An 18,302-nucleotide genomic window follows, 5' to 3' on the forward strand; every position below is an offset into this window, starting at 1 on the left:
CGGAGGAGGTGCACAACAGGGAGCATTACAGCCACGTCCAGAGGAGGTGCACAACATGGAGCGTTACAGCCACGTCCGAAGGAGGTGCACAACAGGGAGCGTTATAGCCATGTCCGGAGGAGGTGCACAACAGGGAGTGTTACAGCCACGTCTGGAGGAGGTGCACAACAGGGAGCATTACATCCACGTCCGGAGGAGGTGCACAACAGGGAGCGTTACAGCCACGTACAGAGGAGGTGCAAAACATGGAGCGTTACAGCCACGTCCGAGGGAGGTGCACAACAGGGAGCGTTACAGCCATGTCCGGAGGAGGTGCACAACAGGGAGTGTTACAGCCACGTTGAGAGGAGGTGCACAACATGGAACGTTACAGCCTCGTCCAGAGGACGTGCACAACAGGGAGTGTTGAAGCCACATCCGGAGGAGGTGCACAACAGGGAGCGTTACAGCCACGTCCAGAGGAGGTGCACAACATGGAGTGTTACAGCCACGTCCTGAGGAGGTGCACAACAGGGAGCATTACGGGCGCGTTACAGCCACGTCCGGAGGAGGTGCACAACATGGAGCGCTATAGCCACGTCCAGAGGAGGTGCACAACATGGAGCGTTACAGCCACGTCCAGGGGAGGTGCACAACATGGAGAGTTACAGCCACATCTGGAGGCGGTGCACAACATGGAGCGTTACAGCCACGTCTGGAGGAGGTACACAACATGGAGCGTTACAACTACATCTGAAGGAGGTGCACAACAGGGAGCATTACAGCCATGTCCGGAGGAGGTACACAACATGGAGCGTTACAGCCACATCTGAAGGAGGTGCACAACAGGGAGCGTTACAGCCACATCCAAAGTAGATGCACAACAGGGAGCATTACAGCCACATCCAGAGTAGATGCACAACAGGGGGCGTTATAGCCACGTCTGAAGGAGGTGCACAACAGGGGGCGTTACAGCCACGTCTGGAGAAGGTGCACAACATAGAGCGTTACAGCCACCTCCAAAGGAGGTGCACAATAGGGAGCATTACAGCCATGTCCAGAGGAGGTGCGCAACAGGGAGCGTTTCAGCCACGTCCAGAGGAGGTGCAGAGTAGGGAGCGTTACAACCACGTCCAGAGGAGGTGCACAACAGGTAGTGTTACAGCCACATGCGGAGGCGGAGCACAACAGGGAGTGTTACAGCCACATCCGGAGGAGGTGCACAACATGGAGCATTACAGCCATATGATGGAGACTTACAGCCACATCCTGAGGAGGTGCACAACAGGTAGTGTTACAGGCACATGCGGAGGCGGAGCACAACAGGGAGTGTTACAGTCACATCCGGAGGAGGTGCACAACATGGAGCATTAAAGCCATATGATGGAGACTTACAGCCACATCCGGAGTAGGTGTACAACAGGGAGCGTTACAGCCATGTCCAGAGGAGGTGCACAACAGGGAGCATTACAGCCACGTCCGAGGAGGTGCATAACAGGAAGCGTTACAGCCACATCCGAAGGAGGTGCACAACATGGAACAATACAGTCACATCTACAGGAGGTGCACAACAAGGACTATTACAGCCACATCTGGAGCAGGTGCACACAGGGAGTGTTACAGCCACATCTGGAAGAGGTATAGAACATGGAGTGTTACAGCTACATGTGGAGGAGGTGCACAACAGGGAGCGTTACAGCCACGTCCGGAGGAGGTGCACAACAGGGAGCGTTACAGCCATGTCCAGGGGAGGTGCACAACATGGAGCATTACAGCCATGTCCAGAGGAGGTGCACAACATGGAGCGTTACAGCCACGTCTGGATAAGGTGCACAACATAGAGCGTTACATCCACCCCCGGAGGAGGGGCACTATATGGAGCGTTAAAGCCACATCCAGAGGACGTGCACAACAGGGAGCGTTACAGCCATGTCCAAAGGAGGTGCACAACAGGGAGCGTTACAGCCACGTCCTGAGGAGGCGCACAACATAGAGCATTACAGCCACGTCCGGAGGAGGTGTACAACAGTGAGCATTACAGCCATGTCTGATCTGGAGGTGGTGCAGAACATGGAGCGTTACAGCCACATCTGGAGGAGGTACAGAACATGGAGCATTACAGCCACCTCTGGAGGAGGTGCATAACAGGGAGCATTACAGCCACATCTGGAGGTGGTGCAGAACATGGAGCGTTACAGCCACATCTGGGGGAGGTACAGAACATGGAGCGTTACAGCAACCTCCGGAGGAGCTGCACAACATGGAGCATTTTAGGCACATCTGGAGAAGGTACAGAGCATGGTCCATTACAACCCCATCTGGAGGAGGTGCACGCAGGGAGCATCACAGCTGTAAGAAAGTGCCCTCTTTTTGGCATGGTTACCCCCACTTTTTACCTACTATCATTGTGCTTAGACTGTTTTTACAGGGATCTAGCTGACCAGGACTCCAGTGATTGTGCTCTCTCACTCCAAATGTGGTTGCCTATGAGCTTTCTAAACTTCACAAATGGCATACTGGTGTCCCCTTTTAACTCCTTGGTATATCGTACTTAGGTACCCGGGGCATTGGAACACCAGGGGTTCCCCATGGGCTGCAGCATGTATTGTGCCACCCATGGGGAGCCCAAGCAAAATGTGTCTGCAGGCCGCCATTGAAGCCTGTGTGAAATGGTGCATGCACCCTTTCACCACAGGTCACCGCACCAGGTCACTGCAACTCACCCCTATGGTAGGCCATTCGAGCTCAAAGCGCAGAGCACAGGTCCCTGCACTGGACTTCATAAGTGCGGGGAAGCAGTTTTACATGTGTACTGGACACAGGACGGTACCTGTGTCCAGTTACATAATGTAAACTCCAAATCAGGGCATGTTTGTTATCAAGCATGTTGGAATCATACCCCAATACTGTTGCAAGTATTGATTGCATGACTCCATGCACTCTAGGGGCTCCATAGAGGCCCCCCAGTATTGCTCCTGCCAGTGATCCGGGGTTTTCCAGGCAGCCCTCACTGCTGCCACCCCTCAGACAGGTTTCTGCCCTCCTGCTGCCTGACCAGCTCAGGCAGGGGAAGGCAGAACAAAGGATTTCCTGTGGGAGACGGTGGAAACACCCTCTCTCTTGGAAACAGGTGTTACAAGCTTGGGAGGGGTAGCCTCCCCAAGCCACTGGTTTGCATTGAAGGGCACATTTGGTGCCCTCCGTGCATAAACCGGTTTGCTCCAGCACAGGAACCCCTGGTCTCTGCTCTGTCGCAAAACTGGACAATGGAAATGGGAGTGACCACTCCCTTGTCCTTCACCACCCCAGGGGTGGTGCCCAGAGCTCCTCTAAGTGGCCACTCGATTCTGCCATCTTGAAACCAAGATGGGCAGAGACCCCTGGGAGCATCTGAGTGGCCAGGTCAGGCAGGTGACGTCAGAGGCACCTCCTGATAAGTGGTAACCTTTCAAGGTGACCAAACCCCCTTTTAGGGTATTTAAGGACTCCCTTGCTGGTGGGTTCCCACATGCAAAACTCCACAAGGACACAGAAATGAACTCACCTTGCAACATTGTTTCACTGGCTCCTTCCCGCAACTGCAGCATTCCCCCGGCTGTGGATCCTCTGGAGTCAGCAAGACTTCAGCTGCACTAGAAAACCAGAAGGAATCTCCTTTGGAGTGAAGGAGTCACTCCCCTGCATCTGCAGGCACCTAGAGCAACGACAACCAGCTGCATGGATCTGCTCTCCTCTGGAACCGCATGGATCCTGCATCACAGGTGCTGGTCTGGAGTGGTTCCCTTAGTCCTCTCTGCCCGCTGTCCAACTTGGTAGATGGGGAGCCCTTAACTTTCCTTGCAGGACAGTACGCCTGTGCACTCCTGCTCCTAGGTATCTTCAGGCTCTGAGTAGCCCCCGCCTCCAGCACTTCATCCTGCCAAGGACAGTCTCCTCTCTGCTGCTCCAGCGACGTAGGACTCCTCTCCAGGTGTTCTGACTGGGCCTCACTGCAACTTACTGGGCCTGTTGCCGGTGGTTTGCCTGTGGGGACTGCAACTGCTTCTGTTGGCTCTCCCAACTGCTGAGGGTCAGCCCTGACTCCCCTCCAAAGGTCAATTCCCCTGGACCTTGCTGGCCCTCTTCAGCCTAGCAACTCTTCTTTTCCTTCTTCATGCTTTTGCCAAGGCTTGTTGGTGGTTCTCCTAAACCCCTGATCACCTACAACCCAATGACCGAAGTGGGACAACATCTGCACTGCTCAGAGGACTCCTCTTCAGCTCCTGGGCTCCACAGCTGGTTTTCTTCTTCCCCCATCGACCCAGATCTCCATCCCAGAAGTGTGGGGAATGGCTCCTGCCCGACTGGACACTCCATTGTGGACTGGACTCTGTCCTCTTCATTTGCAGGTCCTCTTACAGAATCTACCTTTGGTTTCCTCTGGTCCGGTCCTGTTCTTGCACAGTCTGATTTCTAAGTCCTCTTGTTAGTCCTTGAGAGGGCCAGGTACTTACGTCTGCTCTCCTGGTCACTGGGGGTCACTCAGGTACTCACCGCTTGGGGTCCCGAGTTCTCACAGCTCCCCTCTAACCACTCCATATCCTTGGGTGGGGGACTCCACTTCGCATTTCTCTATTTTAGTATATGGTTTGGTCCTACCCAAGGGTCCTAACAATTTTTCACTAATTCTTGCCAATGCTTGCTGTTTCCTGTGCCTATTCCTAATTATTACTGTGTATGTATTTAATGTGTACTTACCTCCAGTTGGGGGACTGCCTATAATTAATCTAGTGTGGTATTACTAGAATAAAGTACCTTTATTTTTGTAACACTCTCTGGTTCCTTTCATGTGTGTAAGTGCTGTGTGACTATAGTGGTGTTGCATAAGCTTTGCTTGTCTCCTGGATAAGTCTGGGTTGTTCATCCGCAGCTACCTTGAGAGAGCCCTGGCTTCTAGATACTGTCTACACCTCACTAATAGGGGTTGTCTGGATCTAGTATAAGGTGCCAACATAATAGGTGTCCACCACACACCAGGCCAGCTTCCTACAACATCCACATTCGGAGAAGGTGCAAAATGCTCCAGGAAACAACATTTGGAAGCTGGTGGTTGGTCAAGGAGGGAAAACCTTCCCCCAGAGCCTGGTGGAAAGGGCAAGAGAGAGCTTGTGCGCCCAGTACTCGGTTGAACTAAGGGCAGAGAATCGGGCTGGAGAAGGGGGCAACTACACAGCAAAATCAGTTCTGACTCATAGTCCAGTCTTATGATAGTCTCTGCTTGGAATCCAGATTTTGGGTTTACCCCAGACATATGGCGACTCTCCATGTTTTGGGGAACCGTAGAATCTAAACACGGTTCCACCTACTCTTTAATGTAGAAAAATAGTTCTTGATCCAACAAGCTTGCTATTTCATGAACTGTTTATCTTATGACGTCTATGTGATTTTCTGCCTTGCTTCATCTCCGCAGGGGGACTTCGGTGAGACCGGGTTTCCAGGATTCGCAGGGTTGTTCGGACCAAAGGTAAGGTAGAACCCCAGCCAATGCATGGTCAGAAAGGCTTTGGGTCTGATTTAGAGGCTGGCAGACGGGCTACTCCATCACAACATCATGCATGTCCCGCCCACTTTAGTGCACATGCCTTGGGATGTAACGCTCTTGTAATAGGACGGGGGCATATCCTTCATGTTTGTGACAGAGTGATCCATCCTCCAAACTCTAAACCAGGCCCTAAATAGCCAAGGATAGAAATTACTTTGGTTTGGTTGAAAGCACTTTCCGTTGAAACAGAAGTTCCAAGTGAGTTGCTAGAGTGGTGAAGTGATTGTCAGTACCCCCTCAAGTTTCATTCCAGGTCACAGATGTCTACAGATCACACACATCGACTTTGTGTGTGCTGAGATGAGGGTGAGGCTATGATGAACCCTTGCCTATGATGAACTCAAGTCAGGGGTGTAGCTGTCCAGAGCTATGCATGGGATCTTCCTCTGTCCCAAAAGATGCTTTGATGTCAGGCCACAAAGAGAGCATCACATCTATTGTCACTTAGAATTGGACAAATAGCTGAATCTTAGTCTGGAGAGTAGATGTGATATTTTTAGTGAGTCCAACATACTTTATTATGTAAAATTGTATTGTAGACACAACATTGGTCGGATGATCATCCTTCAAAGAGCCTCAAGCAAATTTCAGACAAGTTGTGAAAAGAGTAGTGAGCCATCTGGTTACACTGTTCCCCTTTCCTTTGTCTGAGAGACTTTTACCAAACAACCCTCTGTCCAGAGCCTTGTCCAGAGCCGTCCAAGAGAATCACTGCAGGTGAATGGAGAGACACTCAACCAACAAGACCCATGTCTTACTCTTGAGCTGTGTCTTCCATCGACCTCTGGAACCTCCCCAGACCCAGCAGCAAAAGTCAAGAAGAGTCTGCGGCCTTCACCGTCCGAGAGTAAGAGTCAGGAGAAGTCTGCCGCCTCCACTGACCCAGCGTAAGAGTCAAGAAGAGTCTTTGGCCTCCACGACCTAGAGTAGGAGTTAAGAATAGTTTTTGGCCTCCGCTGACCTAGAGTAAGAGTCCAGAAGAGTCTGCGGCCTTCACCGGCCTAGAGTAAGAGTCAAGAAGAGTCTGTGGCCTCCACTGGCCTAGAGTAAGAGTCAAGAAGAGTCTGTCGCCTCCACCAGCTTAGAGTAAGAGTCAAGAAGAGTCTGCGGCCTCCACTGGCCTAGAGTAAGAGTCAAGAAGAGTCTGCAGCCTCCACCAGCCTACAGTAAGAGTCAAGAAGAGTCTGCGGCCTCCACTGGCCTAGAGTAAGAGTCAAGAAGAGTCTGCGGTCTCCACGGGCCTAGAGTAAGAGTCTGCGGCCTTCACCGGCCTAGAGTAAGAGTCAAGAAGAGTCTGCTGCCTCCATCGGCCTAGAGTAAGAGTCAAGAGGAGTCTGCGGCCTCCACCAGCCTAGATAAAAAGTCAAGAAGAGTCTGCGGCCTCCACTACCGTAGCGTAAGAGTCAAGATGAGACTGCTGCCTCCACGGGCCTGGAGTAAGAGTCAGGAAGAGCCTGCAGCCTCCACTGGCCAAGAGTAAGAGTTAAGAAGAGTCTGCGGCCTCCACTGGCCTAGAGTAAGAGTCAAGAAGAGTCGGCGGCCTTCACCGACCGAGAGTAAGAGTCAAGAAGAGTCTGCTACCTCCACGGGCCAGGAGTAAGAGTCAGGAAGAGCCTGCAGCCTCCACTGGCCAAGAGTAAGAGTTAAGAAGAGTCTGCTGCCTCCACTGGCCTAGAGTAAGAGTAAAGAAGAGTTTGCGGCCTCCACTGGCCTAGAGTAAGAGTCAAAAAGAGTCTGCGGCCTTCACCGACCGAGAGTAAGAGTCAAGAAGAGTCTGCTGCCTCCACAGGCCTGGAGTAAGAGTCAAGAAGAGCCTGCGGCCTCCAGTGGCCAAGAGTAAGAGTTAAGAAGAGTCTGCGGCCTCCACCAGCCTAGAGTAAGAGTCAAGAAGAGTCTGCTGTCTCCACCAGCCTAAAGTAAGAGTCAAGAAGAGTCTGCGGCCTCCACTGGCCTAGAGTTAGAGTCAAGAAGAGTTTTCAGCCTCTGCTGACCTAAACTAAGAGTCATGAAGAGCCTGCGGCCGCCACCAGCCTAGGGTAAAAGCCAAGAAGAGTCTGCAGCCACCACCTACCTAGAGTAAACGTCAAGAAGAGTCTGTGGCCTCCACTGGCCTAGAGTAAGAGTCAAGAAGAGTCTGCGGCCTCCACCGGCCTAGAGTAAGAGTCAGGAGAAGTCTGCAGCCTCCACCAGCCTAGAGTAAGAGTCAATAAGAGTCTGCGGCCTCCACCAGCCTAGAGTAAGAGTTAAGAAGAGTCTGCAGCCTCCACCAGCCTAGAGTAAGAGTCAAGAAGGGTCTGCGGCCTCCACTGGCCTGGAGCAAGAGTTAAGAAGAGTCTGCGGCCTCCACTGGCCTAGAGTAAGAGTCAGGAGAAGTCTGCAGCCTCCACCAGCCTAGAGTAGGAGTCAAGAAAAGTTTTCGGCCTCTGCTGACCTAGAATAAGAGTCAAGAAGAGTCTGTGGCCTCCACCGTCCTTGAGTATGAGTCCAGAAGAGTCTGCGGCCTCCACTGGCCTAGAGTAAGAATTAAGAAGAGTCTGTGGCCTCCACCAGCCTAGAGTAAGAGTCAGGAGAAGTCTGCAGCCTCCACCAGCCTAGAGTAAGAGTCAATAAGAGTCTGCGGCCTCCACCAGCCTAGAGTAAGAGTTAAGAAGAGTCTGCGGCCTCCACCGGTCTAGAGTAAGAGTCAGGAGAAGTCTGCAGCCTCCACCAGCCTAGAGTAAGAGTCAAGAAGGGTCTGCGGCCTCCACTGGCCTAGAGCAAGAGTTAAGAAGAGTCTGTGGCCTCCACTGGCCTAGAGTAAGAGTCAGGAGAAGTCTGCAGCCTCCACCAGCCTAGAGTAGGAGTCAAGAAAAGTTTTCGGCCTCTGCTGACCTAGAATAAGAGTCAAGAAGAGTCTGTGGCCTCCACCGTCCTTGAGTATGAGTCCAGAAGAGTCTTCAGCCTCCACTGGCCTAGAGTAGGACGCTTAAATCTGTGAGGCTGGTCTGTATCTGGGCTTCCTCTAGCCGTAGGCCTGGTCCCTGCACAAGGATCAGTGGGGGCCGGGTCCAAGTCAGTATAGAAAGTGACCTCAGCATTACTGAAACTTCAGGAACCTGCTCCGGTGTTTGCTGCCTGTAATAACCCAACCTATGAGGATCCTTCACCCTCCACCTACTATCTGGGGCCAAAGAGCTTGAGGTCTGCACTGGCAGAGGGTCCTAACATTTCTGTGGCAGCACACACTGTCCCCTTGTGGTGCACTTGGCCATTGGAGAAACTGCCTGGAACTAACCAGTCTGGCTGTTAGGCGGTGGAGCTTGAACCCAGTGGCAGCCAAGACCTGCTCCCTCACTCCAGGCCTAGGCCTATGTGTCTCCTCTATGCAAGGCTTGGACTAGGTAGGAGGACCACAAGAAGCAAACAGCATCGACCCTAGCTCCACCGCAGCCTTTCTCTAGCATGGCAGTCGCGGCCAGAGACCTTCAGAGCCAAGGCTGAGCCGGCTCTGCCCTCCAGTTCATCAAGCGAAGGGACTAGCAGGCACAATCTTCCCCAGCCCCTTTGGCCACTCTGGGGATAGGAGAACCTGCAGGGAGACAGTTGGCTGGGCAGAGCTGGCACCCCAGAAACTTCAACTTAACAAAGTAGGAAGAGGGGTGCAGGAATAATGCAGGTAATAGCAGAGCAGAGCTACAATCCCTGAGGGTCAGTATGAATACTGCAATTTCATAAGATGCAGCCTCTATTCTTGCTTTCCTGAAATAAAGAATAAACACCTCTAATAACCTTGAGAATTCATTCTTAAGCCAGGACTCACAAAGAGAAAGTATCTGTTAAGAAAGCTGTAATCCTCTCGAACCCATTGTCAGCTGTTGCTTTGTCCACTAAAGAGGCTGGGAGGACTCGTGGGCACCTCCGGATGACGAAAGGTCCTCAGCACCAGTGTGGCTACGATGCATAACAGTACATGAAAGTCTCCTCTGTCATCCAGTGCCTCAAACACTGACGGCACATCACCCAGACCTGAGTGTCCAGCGCCTCAAACACTGACGGCACATCACCCAGACCTGAGTGTCCAGCGCCTCAAACACTGACGGCACATCACCCAGACCTGAGTGTCCAGCGCCTCAAACACTGACGGCATATCACCCAGACCTGAGTGTCCAGCGCCTCAAACACTGACGGCACATCACCCAGACCTGAGTGTCCAGCACCTCAAACACTGACGGCACATCACCCAGACCTGAGTGTCCAGTCCCTCAAACACTGACGGCACATCACCCAGACCGGTCTGTCCAGCACCTCAAACACTGACGGTACACCACCCAGACCTGAGTGTCCAGCGCTTCAAACACTGACGGCACATGACCCAGACCTGGGTGTCCAGCGCCTCAAACACTGACGGCACATCACCCAGACCTGAGTGTCCAGCGCCTCAAACACTGACGGCACATCACCCAGACCTGAGTGTCCAGCGCCTCAAACACTGACGGCACATCACCCAGACCTGAGTGTCCAGCGCCTCAAACACTGACGGCACATCACCCAGACCTGAGTGTCCAGCGCCTCAAACACTGACGGCACATCACCCAGACCTGAGTGTCCAGCTCCTCAAACACTGACGGCACATCACCCAGACCTGAGTGTCCAGCACCTCAAACACTGACGGCACATCATCCAGACCTGAGTGTCCAGCACCTCAAACACTGCCAGCACATCACCCAGACCTGGGTGTCCAGCGCCTCAAACACTGACGGCACATCACCCAGACCTGAGTATCCAGCACCTCAAACACTGACGGCACATCACCCAGACCTGAGTGTCCAGCGCCTCAAACACTGACTGCACATCATCCAGACCTGGCTGTCCAGCGCCTCAAACACTGACGGCACATCATCCAGACCAGAGTGTCCAGCACCTCAAACACTGCCAGCACATCACCCAGACCTGGGTGTCCAGTGCCTCAAACACTGACGGCACATCACCCAGACCTGAGTATCCAGCACCTCAAACACTGACGGCACATTACCCAGACCTGAGTGTCCAGTGCCTCAAACACTGCCAGCACATCACCCAGACCTGAGTATCCAGCACCTCAAACACTGACGGCACATCACCCAGACCTGAGTGTCCAGCGCCTCAAACACTGACTGCACATCATCCAGACCTGGCTGTCCAGCGCCTCAAACACTGACGGCACATCATCCAGACCTGAGTATCCAGCACCTCAAACACTGACGGCACATCATCCAGAGCTGGGTGCCCAGTGCCTCAAACACTGACGGCACATCTCCCAGACCTGAGTGTCCAGTGCCTCAAACTCTGACAGCACATCACCCAGACCTGAGTGTCCAGCGTCTCAAACACTGACGGCACATCATCCAGAGCTCGGTGTCCAGTCCCTCAAACACTGACTGCACATCACCCAGACCTGAGTGTCCAGCGCCTCAAACACTGACGGCACATCACCCAGAGCTGGGTGTCCAGTGCCTCAAACTCTGACGGCACATCACCCAGAGCTGGGGGTCCAGTGCCTCAAACTCTGACGGCACATCACCCAGACCTGAGTGTCCAGCGCCTCAAACACTGCAGGCACATTACCCAGACCTGAGTGTCCAGCTCCTCAAACACTGACTGCACATCACCCAGACCTGAGTGTCCAGCACCTCAAACACTGACGGCAGATCACCCAGACCTGAGTGTCCAGTCCCTCAAACACTGACGGCACATCACCCAGACCTGAGTGTCCAGCGCCTCAAACACTGCAGGCATATCATCCAGTCCTGAGTGTCCAGCTCCTCAAACACTGACGGCACATCACCCAGACCTGGGTGTCCAGCGCCTCAAACACTGACGGCACATCACCCAGACCTGAGTGTCCAGCACCTCAAACACTGACAGCACATCACCCAGACCTGAGTGTCCAGCACCTCAAACACTGACGGCACATCACCCAGACCTGAGTGTCCAGCACCTCAAACACTGACGGAACATCACCCAGACCTGAGTGTCCAGCATCTCAAACACTGACGGCACATCTCCCAGACCTGAGTGTCCAGTGCTTCAAACACTGACGGCACATCACCCAGACCTGAGTGTCTGGCGCCTCAAACACTGATGGCACATCACCCAGACCTGAGTGTCCAGCGCCTCAAACACTGACAGCACATCTCCAAGACCTGAGTGTCCAGCCCTTCAAACACTGACGGCACATCATCCAGACCTGGCTGCCCAGCGCCGCAAACACTGACGGCACATCTCCCAGACCTGAGTGTCCAGCGCCTCAAACACTGACGGCACATCACCCAGACCTGAGTGTCCAGCGCCTCAAACACTGACGGCACATCACCCAGACCTGAGTGTCCAGCTCCTCAAACACTGTCGGCACATCACCCAGACCTGAGTGTCCAGCGCCTCAAACACTGCAGGCATATCATCCAGTCCTGAGTGTCCAGCTCCTCAAACACTGACGGCACATCACCCAGACCTGGGTGTCCAGCGCCTCAAACACTGACGGCACATCACCCAGACCTGAGTGTCCAGCACCTCAAACACTGACGGCACATCACCGAGACCTGAGTGTCCAGCACCTCAAACACTGACGGCACATCACACAGACCTGAGTGTCCAGCACCTCAAACACTGACGGCACATCACACAGACCTGAGTGTCCAGCACCTCAAACACTGACGGCACATCACCCAGACCTGAGTGTCCAGCACCTCAAACACTGACGGCACATCTCCCAGACCTGAGTGTCCAGCGCCTCAAACACTGACGGCACATCACCCAGACCTGAGTGTCCAGCGCCTCAAACACTGACGGCACATCACCCAGACCTGAGTGTCCAGCTCCTCAAACACTGTCGGCACATCACCCAGACCTGAGTGTCCAGCGCCTCAAACACTGCAGGCATATCATCCAGTCCTGAGTGTCCAGCTCCTCAAACACTGACGGCACATCACCCAGACCTGGGTGTCCAGCGCCTCAAACACTGACGGCACATCACCCAGACCTGAGTGTCCAGCACCTCAAACACTGACGGCACATCACCCAGACCTGAGTGTCCAGCACCTCAAACACTGACGGCACATCACCCAGACCTGAGTGTCCAGCACCTCAAACACTGACGGAACATCACCCAGACCTGAGTGTCCAGCATCTCAAACACTGACGGCACATCTCCCAGACCTGAGAGTCCAGTGCTTCAAACACTGACGGCACATCACCCAGACCTGAGTGTCTGGAGCCTCAAACACTGATGGCACATCACCCAGACCTGAGTGTCCAGCGCCTCAATCACTGACAGCACATCTCCAAGACCTGAGTGTCCAGTGCCTCAAACTCTGACAGCACATCACCCAGACCTGAGTGTCCAGCGTCTCAAACACTGACGGCACATCATCCAGAGCTCGGTGTCCAGTCCCTCAAACACTGACAGCACATCTCCCAGACCTGAGTGTCCAGTGCTTCAAACACTGACGGCACATCACCCAGACCTGAGTGTCCAGCTCCTCAAACACTGTTGGCACATCACCCAGACCTGAGTGTCCAGCGCCTCAAACACTGCAGGCATATCATCCAGTCCTGAGTGTCCAGCTCCTCAAACACTGACGGCACATCACCCAGACCTGGGTGTCCAGCGCCTCAAACACTGACGGCACATCACCCAGACCTGAGTGTCCAGCACCTCAAACACTGACGGCACATCACCCAGACCTGAGTGTCCAGCACCTCAAACACTGACGGCACATCACCCAGACCTGAGTGTCCAGCACCTCAAACACTGACGGAACATCACCCAGACCTGAGTGTCCAGCATCTCAAACACTGACGGCACATCTCCCAGACCCGAGTGTCCAGTGCTTCAAACACTGACGCCACATCACCCAGACCTGAGTGTCTGGAGCCTCAAACACTGATGGCACATCACCCAGACCTGAGTGTCCAGCGCCTCAAACACTGACAGCACATCTCCAAGACCTGAGTGTCCAGCGCTTCAAACACTGACGGCACATCATCCAGACCTGGCTGCCCAGCGCCGCAAACACTGACGGCACATGACCCAGACCTGAGTGTCCAGCACCTCAAACACTGACGGCACATCACCCAGACCTGAGTGTCCAGTGCCTCAAACACTGACGGCACATCACCCAGACCTGAGTGTCCAGCGCCTCAAACACTGACGGCACATCATCCAGACCTGAGTGTCCAGCGCCTCAAACACTGACGGCACATCACCCAGACCCAACGCCTCAAACACTGACGGCACATCACCCAGACCTGAGTGTCCAGCGCCTCAAACACTGACGGCACATCACCCAGACCTGAGTGTCCAACGCCTCAAACACTGACGGCACATCACCCAGACCTGAGTGTCCAGCGCCTCAAACACTGACGGCACATCACCCAGACCTGAGTGTCCAGCGCCTCAAACACTGACGGCACATCACCCAGACCTGAGTGTCCAGCGCCTCAAACACTGACGGCACATCACCCAGACCTGGGTGTCCAGCGCCTCAAACACTGACGGCACATCACCCAGACCTGAGTGTCCAGCGCCTCAAACACTGACGGCAGATCACCCAGACCTGAGTGTCCAGTCCCTCAAACACTGACGGCACATCACCCAGACCTGAGTGTCCAGCGCCTCAAACACTGACGGCACATCACCCAGACCTGAGTGTCCAGCTCCTCAAACACTGACGGCACATCACCCAGACCTGAGTGTCCAGCGCCTCAAACACTACAGGCATATCATGCAGTCCTGAGTGTCCAGCTCCTCAAACACTGATGGCACATCACCCAGACCTGAGTGTCCAGCACCTCAAACACTGACGGCACATCACCCAGACCTGAGTGTCCAGCACCTCAAACACTGACGGAACATCACCCAGGCCTGAGTGTCCAGCATCTCAAACACTGACGGCACATCTCCCAGACCTGAGTGTCCAGTGCTTCAAACACTGACGGCACATCACCCAGACCTGAGTGTCTGGCGCCTCAAACACTGATGGCACATCACCCAGACCTGAGTGTCCAGCGCCTCAAACACTGACAGCACATCTCCAAGACCTGAGTGTCCAGCGCTTCAAACACTGACGGCACATCATCCAGACCTGGCTGCCCAGCGCCGCAAACACTGACGGCACATGACCCAGACCTGAGTGTCCAGCACCTCAAATACTGACGGCACATTACCCAGACCTGGGTGTCCAGCGCCTCAAACACTGCAGGCTCATGACCCAGACCTGAGTGTCCAGCACCTCAAACACTGACGGCACATCACACAGACCTGAGTGTCCAGCACCTCAAATACTGACGGCACATCACCCAGACCTGAGTGTCCAGCACCTCAAACACTGACGGCACATCACCCAGACCTGAGTGTCCAGCACCTCAAACACTGACGGCACATCACACAGACCTGAGTGTCGAGCACCTCAAACACTGACGGCACATCACCCAGACCTGAGTGTCCAGCACCTCAAACACTGATGGCACATCACCCAGACCTGAGTGTCCAGCACGTCAAACACTGATGGCACATCTCCCAGACCTGAGTGTCCAGTGCTTCAAACACTAGACGGCACATCACCCAGACCTGAGTGTCCAGCACCTCAAACACTGACGGCACATCACCCAGACCTGAGTGTCCAGCGCCTCAAACACTGATGGCACATCTCCCAGACCTGAGTGTCCGGCGCTTCAAACACTGACGGCACATCACCCAGACCTGAGTGTCCAGCGCCTCAAACACTGACGGCACATCACCCAGACCTGAGTGTCCAGCGCCTCAAACACTGACGGCACATCACCCAGACCTGAGTGTCCAGCGCCTGCCTGCAGAACAATAAACAAGATACAGTACAAATCTGGCTCAATGACATGAACCTTGGCAGATTCGAACTCCAAAATCTCACCAAATGCCAAGTCACTTAGATTTACTCAAGGAGCGCATTGCCAAAGTACTAAGGGGGTCATTCTGACCCCCGCCGGCGGCGGGAGCCACCCTCCTGGAGGGAGCCGCCATATGGCCGCTCTGCGGTCGAAAGACCGTGGAGGCCATTCTGGCTTTCCCGCTGGGCTGGCGGGCGACCTCCAGAAGGCCGCCCGCCAGCCCAGCGGGAAACCCCTCCCCACGAGGAAGCTGGCTCCGAATTGAGCCGGCGGAGTGGGTATGTGCGACGGGTGCAGTGGCACCCGTCGCGTATTTCAGTGTCAAAGCAGACACTGAAATACAAAGTGGGGCCCTCTTACGGGGGCCCCTGCAGTGCCCATGCCATAGGCATGGGCACTGCAGGGGCCCCCAGGGGCCCCACAACACCCCATACCGCCATCCTGTTCCTGGCGGGCGACCCGCCAGGAACAGGATGGCGGTATGGGGTGTCAGAATCCCCATGGCGGCGCAGCAAGCTGCGCCGCCATGGAGGATTCTGCAGGACAGCGGAAAACCGGCGGGAGACCGCCGGTTTTCCTGTTCTGACCGCGGCTGAACCGCCGCGGTCAGAATGTCCTGAGGAGCACCGCCAGCCTGTTGGCGGTGCTCCCGCATCCGGTCGGAATGACCCCCTAAGTTGGCCCTTTTCCCGACCTCTGTCTTGTAGAGAAAGTGAAAGGTTTCTTCCGGAACGCAACTTCAGAACTCATGTTTAAACTTGATGCCCGGCTCATTGCCTTCCAGACTCCAGACTGGCACACTCTATAGCACGTCTCATCCAGGGCCTGAAGAAATATGATCACATCACCCCCATCCTAACGGAGCTCCATGGCTCCCCTCGCTCAATCTGTTGCTGTTACAAAGGAAGACCTGATCCACCAAACATCTCCTGGATCCACCAGGACCGGGCTCAGCATCTCCACGGTGTGAATATTAAATGATGGCCAGTCCCCCTGCCTTCTCGCTCTTCCACCGTCTCTCTCTAGTTGTCCCTCCTCTCCCCTCTCTCCCTCTTTCTCCCTCCCTCCACTTCTCCTCCTCTGTCTCCCCCATGGACCGCTCCACCACCGTTGATCGCTGGCTGACCAGTCAGACTCTTCTGCGCTTGACCCTCTCCCTGGGGAGGTTGCATGTTCTGCCCCCCACCTTCCGAGCACTGCCCATTCCCTGTGGATCCAGAAGGGGTTTGGGGCCTTGGGTTGGAGGTTGAGAGTTGAGGGGCTGGGAAAAGAGCCATCCAAATGTTGGCATCAAAATGGGGGCTTAGGACTTGTGTTCCTGCTTGGGACCACAGGAGGCAGCTTAACCCCTTCAGGTTCCGCATCCATCACCGTTGCTCTAAGCTCTGCCCTCCTCTGCCAGGGGTTTGTCCTTATTTACAGCTCTGATCAGCGTCACCGGGCAGTCGCTTCCCTGTTGCATATCATGTGCCTACTCACTGACTTGTGTGGTGGAGTGTTGGCGTCACGGTTTTGTTGGATGGTTGGATGGTGAGCTGTGATTGATGGTGGTGCCTTTTGTGAAAGGCAGGTGTATTTGATTGACAGGTGGTATTATGAAATTTCTCTTGATTCTTGAGTTATTGGCTGGGGGCTCGCATGCTTGATCAGCGACATTGTGTTAGTTGTGAGATACTGTTTTGTTAGTGAAATAATTCATTTTTATGAATTCTTCTCCATAGTGAAAGAATTTAATGTGCGTCTATTTTCTGTTTCCTTTCTAGGGACCTTCAGGGGATATCGGGTTCAAAGGCATTCAAGGTCCCCGGGGCCCCCCAGGTCTTATGGTAGGTTCGGTTCTCAGGTGATGTTTGGTTCCAGGAGAGAATGATTGTACCCCAGAGGGTGGTTGTCTCCAGTGAGATGTTTCTAACATCTGTCAGCAATCTCCTAACTTCCGACTCTGTGCAGAAGGCATTGACTCGTAGCTGCCAGCTGTTTCATGCCCAGAGGTTTCTGGACCAACCCTCAATGTCCGCCCTATGGCTCTGTACTCAAAGTTCACAGCAGCCCCTAGGCCGGGCCTCTTTCTGCTGAAGACGCATCGCCAGTTTCTAAAGCCCATAGCACGCCATGGTGTCCTCTACCCAGATGTTTGTGGTATCTTGTTTACAAGGGATCTTTCTGCGTCATGCCTGAAGCACACAGCACTGCTGGGACGTTGGTGTTTGCTCAGGTCATCGTTGACTGATTCCATGGGAACCCTCTTCTCGAAGAAGAGAGATTAGCCTGGAAGAAGAATGCTTTAGCTAAACCCAGAACCACAAGCTCTTCAGAAGACCACCTGGATCCCCACCTCTGTGGAGAGATGATCCTGTCCTCTGGAGACAGCAGGAGACCATCGTGGGCTTTTGTCCTTAATCAGCCAGCACACGACCCTGGCAGCTCGTGAAGCCACCTGTCCAAGAGGACCCTCACAGCAAGAAGTGTCCAAGCCCACATGTCCCTCCAGGCTAGAGGCCCACCAGCCATTGTCCGCTGAGCTGGGAACTGTGCACATGGATGGGGCTCTTCATTCACCCCTCTCTGCACTCCACCTCCAGGAAGACTCAACCCACTGCACCTTGGCACTGAAATGTCAACGCTTTAGTTACAGATTCCTGGACTAGTTTTAGAATAATGTAGAAGTATACATCTCGAACTCCTGGACAGGATTCTGTCTTTAACGTGTTCATTTATTTCTGTTTTGTCACCATTATATCAAGCACCTAAAGAATTTGAATGCTAATTTATTGACATGCAAAGCTTTGTAAATATTATTATAGAAGTAGGTATTCCTCGCCTCTCAAAAAGTGTGAACGAACAGAATATATCTTGACGT

General features: G+C 53.9%; 1 protein-coding gene across 1 annotated transcript in view; it reads left to right on the forward strand.

Annotated features, from left to right (window-relative positions):
* The window catches only part of COL27A1 (collagen type XXVII alpha 1 chain), a 1,169,012-nt gene that overhangs the window by 1,040,190 nt on the left and 110,520 nt on the right, over positions 1 to 18,302 (forward strand). The window contains exons 50-51 of the mRNA XM_069236924.1: positions 5,429 to 5,482; positions 17,206 to 17,268. Of these exons, the coding sequence (XP_069093025.1) occupies positions 5,429 to 5,482; positions 17,206 to 17,268 (117 nt within the window). The remainder of the gene's footprint in view (positions 1 to 5,428; positions 5,483 to 17,205; positions 17,269 to 18,302) is intronic.

The sequence above is a fragment of the Pleurodeles waltl genome, chromosome 6 (assembly GCF_031143425.1).
Source record: "Pleurodeles waltl isolate 20211129_DDA chromosome 6, aPleWal1.hap1.20221129, whole genome shotgun sequence".
In the NCBI taxonomy this organism is placed as follows: domain Eukaryota; kingdom Metazoa; phylum Chordata; class Amphibia; order Caudata; family Salamandridae; genus Pleurodeles; species Pleurodeles waltl.